We start from the raw sequence: 10,000 nt of genomic DNA on the forward strand, positions 1-10,000 counted from the left end.
GATATTTTGATCTATGAACATCCAGCACGATATGAGCAAGATTTCCCAAAAATGCCTCCTCAAAAATGTCACAGAGCTTTTCAAACTGTATTATGGTGCCCTAACAACAGCCCACATACTAATAAGACACCTTTTTGGAAAGAGTAGGACCTAAAGAATCAGAATCTGCAACAAAAATCATAATAAAACACAGCATGTGGGTGTTCAAAGGAGTTTCAGTTAAAAAACGGTGTCGTTCGGTTCGTGTTTACGTACTTAAACTTAACGGTTACTTTAATTATGTTTGACACCAGATGTATCTTCTCACAAGGGCTGCAGTATTGTAGCAATTTAAATGAAGTTAAACAATGATGTGGTTCCGGAGATAATATGTTGTTGTTTTTTGTCTGATAATAGGCACAGCGGGATTTTCGCGCCCTGTTTTTAAAGGCTATCATTAGTGTGTGTGCTGTTTGCTTGTTTGTATTTGATACACGTCAGTAAATATAAGTGTTGTTTGGATGTGAGGAGGATCTTTGTGTCCCTATCTATTGCCCAGTAAGATGAAAAAAATAACACAAACACCTCGGCTCTCAGCGGGCAGCCTCTCAGGTGAACCTTCGGACCCGGCTCTGGTCCTCGAGCCGCCTCTGGTTACCCGGCGCCACCTCCTCTTGTGCTGAGACCGGACAGTGACCTTCGTGAAGGTCACAGGGAGTCCTGTGTTGTGATTCTGACACGTTCAGGTGTTGCTGACGGCTGTGAGGGAGGGGAGCTGAGTCAGAGAGTTTGTATCGATGAGCTGAAACACCAACAGTTAATCTGTCGATAGACACAGAGACACATCTCAGACTGAGACTCTGGGAAATGCCGAAGTATTTGAGGGCTGAAGGCATTCAAGCATCAATAATGTTAGTTTTGTCCACAAAACTATTTATTTTTTCAGTGGCCTGCTGCACTGACAGTGATCACTGTTGCACCACAAGCTGATGCCGTAGGAAGAATAGGAGTGGAAATCAAAGACCGGCAATACAAATATCTTGGAATCCATTCAAATTTTGGCAGCGTTTCAACTTGGATGCTGCATTAGTCACAAATATTTAACGCTCAAAGCCCTTAGATGTTGCATGAGTGGAGGAATGTTGTTGTTTGCGCCAGTAATGGTATATAAATAATAGATTTGAAGGTAATTTCATTTAAATCGTGCATAATACCTGAAACTATAGTTCTGCCACTTTATCTCTACATCGACATTTAAAGGTCAAAGAGCTGTGGGATTGTGAATTGAATGAAAGAAGAGATGCAAGTTCGTTTGGCAGCTTTAACAGCATAGATTTTTTTTTAAATATCTGAATCATGATGATCCTTTAATAATAAACATAAACCCTTGTTAAATGTTGGGTCAAAAAGAGCTGCAGGAGTGCAGTTTTTTTAAATACTGGTTGATGTTGTCCATGATAAATAAGTGATGATTGGAAGATGTAGATGAGTCAAAGTCTGAGGCGTATACAACTGTATCATCTGCATAATAATGCACATGGAAGTCCTGATTAGGAAGAATGTTTTTTACTGTTCAGTGATGGACAAATGGACCCCTGTGGCCCTCCATCACTGCATTATCAGCAGGTTACCACCATGTGACGTAGCGCTGAGTGACCAGATACGCGTAGATGGCCAATCACGGCACAGTATCACCGGTCACATCACATTAGGGCGGGACAGGGAAAAAAACGTCTGAATGACGGAAAAATGTAAAGCCTGCAAAGATGAAAGTACCACAAACACACTTTCTTGAGAAGTGCATCTGACCGTAGTTTGTTTAATACTGACGCGTTAGCGGGTCAACATCAGATGCAGCCATCTTGGTTGTTGTTTTTTGTCTCAAAAACGCTCCATGTTAGATAATCTGTTGTGATTGGCGCTTGAAAACTGTCCAAAGCGGAGAGGGGCATCTGCCAGAGAGAATAAAACATGAGCTGGCAGATTTGTCTGGCTCACATGGAAGCACGACTCAGCAGCATCGCACAAGAGTTTCCTGTGACATCAGCCTGCAACCAACTGAGGGCAACGTCATCAAAACCTGGAGGCTGGAGTTTATTAAGAAGGATTTTACGATTGAGAGGATTAATTCCTTAAAGTTTGATTAACGTTTTGGTGATATGTTCAATGTAAATGTTTCCTTGATACTTTAGTTATGTACAAGTTACATTTTTTAACAGGGTTGGACATTTACTTGGTTTTAAATGATGTGATTGATTTTGTGTTTGGGATCTTCAAACACTGTTAATATATATTCAGAATACTAAATAGAGAATGTTATTGAACAAAATGTGAAACAACTACAGTCGGCATAAATGCACTTCCTAGTTTCCACTCCCTGTTTTTAGATTTAATGTGTTTGATGAACTTTATAAAGAGCAGCAGTTGGTCCTCTAACGGGTTCAAACGAGTGCACACTGTCACTACAGGTCATTGAAAATGCAAAACAGACCTTCACTGGGCATGAAAAATAGATGCCTAATGAGTCCTTCATAATTAAATGTTCCTCAGCATTCCTAAATGTGACTTGTTTTAGTTCAGCAAAATATATTGCAGATTAATAGCAAGTCAAATGGGATCACTTTGGATGTATACTTGGTAAAATAGTCTTTATATGTCCTGTGCAGCTACAACAACTAAATGTTCTTTTGCTTCTTGTTTCCAGCGCTGCTGTACGCGACCATCTTCGGTAACGTCACCACCATCTTCCAGCAGATGTACGCCAACACCAACCGCTACCACGAGATGCTCAACAGCGTGAGAGACTTCCTCAAACTCTACCAGGTCCCCAAAGGCCTCAGCGAGAGGGTGATGGACTACATCGTGTCCACCTGGTCCATGTCCAGAGGCATCGACACCGACAAGGTAACGCCTCCTCACCTGTTCGGTTCCTCCACAGGCGTGACGTCACCGTCTCACTGCGTTTGGTGAGCTTTCTCCCAGTTTGACCTCGGTTTGACCTCAGTTGGACTTTTACTTAGACCTTGGTTTGTCTCTAATTAGACTTCTGTGTGACCTAAGTTTGATCTCAGTGGGATTTCAGATTGACTTCAGTTTGGCCTCAGCGTGACCTAAATTTGACCTCACTTTGACCTTGGTTGGCCCTTGGTTTGACTTTAGTTAGACCTCAGTTTATTCTCACTGTGACATCAGTTCATTCTGAGTTTATCTTCAGTTTGACCTCAGTGTGACCTCAGTTTATTCTCACTTTCACCTGACTGTGACCTTGATTGGTCCTTGGTTTGATTTACTTAGACCTTAGTGTGACCTTAGTGTGACCTCAGTGTGACATGAACCCATATCTCTGTCAGACCTCGGTTTGATTTAGTTAGACTTCAGTTTGACCTCAGTTTGACCCCTTTTTGTCTGCAGGTGCTGCAGATTTGTCCAAAGGACATGCGAGCGGATATCTGCGTCCACCTCAACAGGAAGGTGTTCAAGGAACACCCGGCGTTTCGGCTGGCCAGCGACGGCTGCCTGCGAGCTCTCGCCATGGAGTTCCAGACCGTCCACAGCGCGCCGGGCGACCTCATCTTCCACGCCGGAGAGAGCATCGACAGCCTCTGCTTCGTGGTGTCGGGGTCACTGGAGGTCATCCAGGACGACGAGGTGGTGGCCATTTTAGGTGAGTTCGGTTGAAACCCCTGAAAATGTCAGAACTCCACAATAAAACTGGTAAAACCGTCGTCAGGTACAGTTCAATGTCCTGGAAAAAGTTTAACTTTCATGAAATTTCTCTCTGTGTCTTAATTAGCGTGAGCATTAATGTTAATTTCTTTTTGGGGTTCGGCTCTACAATGATCGGTCCTGTCTCAGTCCATGACGCCGTCTAATGATCTAATGATTATGAGTCGTAGCAGATATTCTCCATGCATCAGCAGGGCTCAAGAAGTTAATTATTTTCATTATAGATTAATGTTTAAACACTTTCATAAGGAGCGCATTTATCAAATGTTCCTTTTTAGGTTCCAAAGTATTCATCCAAGTGCTTTTACAACCAGATGAAATGGAGAAAACGAGCAAATTCTCAAACTGGATGAGCTGAAACCACAGAATAAGACATACAAACATTAGAAAACCATATTAAAAAAATATATTATTGTATAGAAAATCAAAAATGTAATTAAAAATCAATACAGATTTTTCAACGGTGACAACCAAATTCCTGCTGCTCAATCTCGCAAAGTAGTAAAACATGTTTGAATGTGTAAAATTTGAAATGCAGGACAGCCTGAAGAACACTTTCAAACATCCAACAGAAGGTTTGAAGTCTAATCGTCTGTCGGCCACGATGTCAGTGAAGGTGTCTTCACTAAAAATAAGAGACTTCCTGTCAGAAACTTGGTCCACTTCTGCCAGTCAGACTCGTCCATCGACACTTCCCCTCCCTCAGCTGGATCAAAATGAATTTCCGTCTGGAAGTGAGATGCAGAATTGAAACTGTTTTTTGCTGCCACCTGACTCCGGAGGAAAAAACCTTCAGAGTCACCTGCCGCACAGAGAAACAAAAAAAACAAAAGACTTCATCAAAAAAAAAAAAAAAATGTTTTGCTATTTCTGTCAGCGTGCCGAGGAATCATGCTCCGGGGCTCTCATTAGCAAAGCATCGGTTTTATGCATGAAGTGTTTTCCTTTCTTGCCAAAATATGCTGCCTGTTTTTTTTTTTAGGGAGAGAAACAAACAAAATGAGAGATGATGGAGGAAGCTGTCGAGGCGGCGCTCGGTTCAACGAACAGCTGTCGGAGTCATTATGCAACTCAGCCGGCGTGTTTCACTAAACACTTTGAGCTCTCTAACTGCTCCTTGATACGTACGCTACACAATCTGCCGTCAGAGACTCGGCTTTCTCTTTCCATAAAACATCTGCGAGGCTCTGATGACGTCTCGTTGTCGGTCTGTTTTTTAAATGTCAACAACTTGGATGAAAGAAACCTAATCACCTCCTGATCCTTTTCATCCATATTTCAGTTTTAAAGAAATGATTGAGTTCTCGCCAGAGCTAACAAGCTAACATTAGCCTAGAGTTTTGCATTTTGATCAGCTAACATGAGCACATCAGCTTAAAGGGCACTGACGCAGATTGTATATAGGAAATGGACAAAGTCAATGTTTGGCATTTTAACCTTTGCCATCTTGTTTTTTTTGGTGCCAGAAGTGACCATATTTGGACGAGAGGGTTAAGAAAACGTACTTGGCTTTTAGTACAACGAGCTAAACTAGCATGCCACGTATGGTGAGCTCAAACCAGGCGGCAACCTCCAATTCTGCCGAGTGAAACCAATGCAAAACTGTCTGAAAAACTTGCATTCTCTCTCCTGACCACCAAGGGGCGACTCCTCTGGTTGTATAGAAGTCTATATAAATGACTCTACTTCTCTCTTGATTTATTCCCTCAGTAAACATTGTAAACATGAGTTTATGTCTCAATCTCTAGTTTCAAGTCTTCTTCAATACAGCATGATGTTCATTTAGTAAATTATGGTCATTTAGAGTCAAATAGACCATAAAGAGGAGTATGCTTTAGGGCGGGGCTTACTGTGATTGACAGGTCGCTGCAGACATACGCGATATCCCTTTTTTCTTTGTTGCCTGATTTTTAGAAGAAGTCATGCACAGGTCATTACAATAAAAAAAAGCTCCTTTTGATAGAAATAATCGTCTTAAACCAACCTGTTATTGCTTTTAATTCAATTCAAGTCAATTCAATTTATTGTTGTACTGCCCAAAATCCCAAATCACAATTTTAACTTTTACGATCAGTACAATCCTTTAATAGCACTTCATGCTGATGTCATTGATTCGTCATCCGGGTCGTAGTCATTGTTTTGGACAACAGCACTCAGCTGGGGGGGATCTGGGTATTTGCAGTGGATGTTATATAATGTTGTTTTTGTCTGTATGTGTTTTTATCATTTTTAATTGGACCCCCTCAAAAATGTAGATGAAATCATTTAAATGATCGACTCCACATCATCATTTATTAGCTGATTCTATTTTATAGCTACAATATTTACCTTTTGATATGAAGGGGAGTAGAATAGAAAGTAACATTTAATGGAAATACACAACTTAAGTTGACCAGATGCCAACAAACTAAATGTGGGACAAAGAGGATGTTTGTGTGACAATGTGAGACATGGTACCAAATACAGAGAGGCCGTTTAAAAGATTATATAATGTCTATCTAAATAAAAACAAATAAACATTTATTTTTTGCACCCCTCCACTTCAAAATGACAAATATGTGTTGCGTCGCTTCGTAGTTTCCCAGTCTTCGTTGCAGCTGCGCTTCCTTTTCTTCGTGGTGGTTTCCATCACCAAGCTTGTGACTTTGTGGTGACTCGCGGTTCTTCCCATCGGCCGTAAAGCGGGTTATTGAAGCTGCACTCGACCCGCGTCACGCGGACCTCAGACCCGGGATTAACCCCAGAAAAAGTCAACGAAAGTTCGCCTTAGAAGCATGATCTGTTTTCTAGCTTTCTGAAAGATTCTCTTGTACTCGCCAGAGTTGCAAAACATCCTCTGATTTCTTCTTCTGCTGCTGGATTTTCTGATTTTTCTTATTTGTCTTATGTGACAATAAACTGAATATCTTTGGGTTTAGAAGTGTTGACTGGAGACAAACTAATTCAAAAACCTATAATAACTGATATTAATCGATTTAAAATGAGAAAATAATGGGTAGACTAATGAATAATGGAATAATCGTTAGTCACAGTCCTGCATTCATATCATCATTGCATAATTAACTCTTATTGTGTTCCCTGCTTGTTTGGTTAACGTTTGAAACCAGACACAAACACACAAGCAACAAGGAGCGATGTGTAGTATTGATTGAATGGAGAGAATCTAAATTATTTGGGAGAGACTGAAGCTCAGCTGAGACTGAGCTGCTGACAGGAAGTGAGACAGACGGCCTCTCAGCCACTTGTTTCTGTCCTTTTTAAAACGTCTGCTTTTACTTCCAGATAATTCGCAGAAGAGAGGTTTTATCAGCAGACAAATCGCCTTCAGTTCCTCTCTGGATAAATATTTAGACCTTCTGTGCAGAAACGCTCTGAGCCTCTACTTTCACATCACATTAGGAACTATTTAAAGTGCTTCGCTTCCTCTTTTCAGGTTTAGTTTGGTTATAGCAGCTGCATCAAAGCTCCTCTGCACTCCTGACGGACGTGTGTTTCAGCGCTCTGCTGTGTCAGTAATGGCGGCGTCCGTCATTGTGACCCTCTGACGTGTCGTCGGTGAGCCGTTTATTCGCCAGTGGAGACGTAGGTTTGCAGTCTGTGGAAGACAAAACTGTGAAATCAGTCTGATGTTTCAACGTGGAAACAAGACAAATCTGTTCCAACAGAAACGGATGTAGAAGCAGAGCAGAGGGTTTCTGTTATCCAAGGTGCGCGGAGAAGAGAAAAGGTTTCAGCTGCACTGAAAAAAGAGTCACATGTTTCCCAGAGGAAACACGTTGATTTGACTTTTAATATTAGATGTTAAATGTTGTTATCTACCGTAAAGATACACTTCAGAAAGTCTCTTAACACTTTAATTCACCGGTTTCTAATAAAAAATGTGGTATATAGAAGTTTCATTGTATATAATTATATATATGTATATACAATTATTTATTTATATATAATTATATATATTTATATACATTTATTTATTTATATAAATATATATTTATATACAATGTATGTATATATAATTATATATATTTATATACAATGTATGTATATATAATTATATATATATATTTATATACATATATTTATTTATATAATTATATATCTTTATATACAATCATATTTGTATATTTATTTTTATAATTATATATATACAATTTATTGATATATAATGATATATTTATATACAATTATTTATATATAATTATATATTTATATACAATTATTTATTTATAATTATATACAATATAATATCATTTTATATATATATATATATATATATAGCCATATTAATCGGCTAAAGGTTCATATGGATGATATTTGATGCCTCAGATCTGTTGTTAAAATGTTGCGGTGGTGAGACGATCCATAACCTGTCTGTCTGTGTGTCATCAGGTAAAGGTGACATGTCTGTCTGTGTGTCATCAGGTAAAGGTGACATGTCTGTGTGTCATCAGGTAAAGGTGACATGTCTGTCTGTGTGTCATCAGGTAAAGGTGACATGTCTGTGTGTGTGTCCTCAGGTAAAGGTGACATGTCTGTGTGTCATCAGGTAAAGGTGACATGTCTGTCTGTGTGTCATCAGGTAAAGGTGACATGTCTGTGTGTGTGTCCTCAGGTAAAGGTGACATGTCTGACTGTGTGTCATCAGGTAAAGGTGACATGTCTGTGTGTCATCAGGTAAAGGTGACATGTCTGTCTGTGTGTCATCAGGTAAAGGTGACATGTCTGTATGTGTGTCATCAGGTAAAGGTGACATGTCTGTGTGTGTGTCCTCAGGTAAAGGTGACATGTCTGTGTGTGTGTCCTCAGGTAAAGGTGACATGTCTGTGTGTGTGTCATCAGGTAAAGGTGACATGTCTGTGTGTGTGTCATCAGGTAAAGGTGACATGTCTGTCTATCATCAGGTAAAGGTGACATGTCTGTGTGTGTGTCATCAGGTAAAGGTGACATGTCTGTCTGTCATCAGGTAAAGGTGACATGTCTGTGTGTGTGTCATCAGGTAAAGGTGACATGTCTGTCTGTGTGTCATCAGGTAAAGGTGACATGTCTGTCTGTCTGTCATCAGGTAAAGGTGACATGTCTGTCTGTGTGTCATCAGGTAAAGGTGACATGTCTGTCTGTCATCAGGTAAAGGTGACATGTCTGTCTGTGTGTCCTCAGGTAAAGGTGACATGTCTGTGTGTGTGTCATCAGGTAAAGGTGACATGTCTGTCTGTGTGTCATCAGGTAAAGGTGACATGTCTGTGTGTGTGTCATCAGGTAAAGGTGACATGTCTGTGTGTCATCAGGTACAGGTGACATGTCTGTCTGTGTGTCATCAGGTACAGGTGACATGTCTGTGTGTGTGTCATCAGGTAAAGGTGACATGTCTGTCTGTGTGTCATCAGGTAAAGGTGACATGTCTGTGTCTGTGTGTCCTCAGGTAAAGGTGACATGTCTGTCTGTGTGTCCTCAGGTAAAGGTGACATGTCTGTGTGTGTGTCATCAGGTAAAGGTGACATGTCTGTCTGTGTGTCATCAGGTAAAGGTGACATGTCTGTCTGTGTGTGTCCTCAGGTAAAGGTGACATGTCTGTCTGTGTGTGTCATCAGGTAAAGGTGACATGTCTGTGTGTCCTCAGGAAAAGGTGACATGTCTGTCTGTGTGTGTCCTCAGGTAAAGGTGACATGTCTGTCTGTGTGTGTCATCAGGTAAAGGTGACATGTCTGTGTGTCATCAGGTAAAGGTGACATGTCTGTCTGTGTGTGTCCTCAGGTAAAGGTGACATGTCTGTCTGTGTGTGTCATCAGGTAAAGGTGACATGTCTGTCTGTGTGTGTCATCAGGTAAAGGTGACATGTCTGTGTGTCCTCAGGTAAAGGTGACATGTCTGTCTGTGTGTGTCCTCAGGTAAAGGTGACATGTCTGTGTGTCCTCAGGTAAAGGTGACATGTCTGTCTGTGTGTGTCCTCAGGTAAAGGTGACATGTCTGTCTGTGTGTGTCATCAGGTAAAGGTGACATGTCTGTGTGTCATCAGGTAAAGGTGACATGTCTGTCTGTGTGTGTCATCAGGTAAAGGTGACATGTCTGTGTGTCCTCAGGTAAAGGTGACATGTCTGTCTGTGTGTGTCCTCAGGTAAAGGTGACATGTCTGTCTGTGTGTGTCATCAGGTAAAGGTGACATGTCTGTGTGTCCTCAGGTAAAGGTGACATGTCTGTCTGTGTGTGTCATCAGGTAAAGGTGACATGTCTGTGTGTCATCAGGTAAAGGTGACATGTCTGTGTGTCATCAGGTAAAGGTGACATGTCTGTGTGTCCT

General features: G+C 40.9%; 1 protein-coding gene across 1 annotated transcript in view; it reads left to right on the top strand.

Annotated features, from left to right (window-relative positions):
- kcnh1b (potassium voltage-gated channel, subfamily H (eag-related), member 1b) overlaps window positions 1-10,000 on the top strand; it is a gene marked incomplete at both ends in the record, with an annotated part of 46,603 nt that overhangs the window by 28,096 nt on the left and 8,507 nt on the right. Inside the window, 2 exons of the mRNA XM_079220097.1 lie at window positions 2,684-2,883; window positions 3,391-3,643. Coding sequence (XP_079076223.1) covers window positions 2,684-2,883; window positions 3,391-3,643 — 453 coding nt within the window. The remainder of the gene's footprint in view (window positions 1-2,683; window positions 2,884-3,390; window positions 3,644-10,000) is intronic.

This window comes from Taurulus bubalis (assembly GCF_910589615.1).
Source record: "Taurulus bubalis genome assembly, chromosome: 6".
In the NCBI taxonomy this organism is placed as follows: Eukaryota; Metazoa; Chordata; class Actinopteri; order Perciformes; family Cottidae; genus Taurulus; species Taurulus bubalis.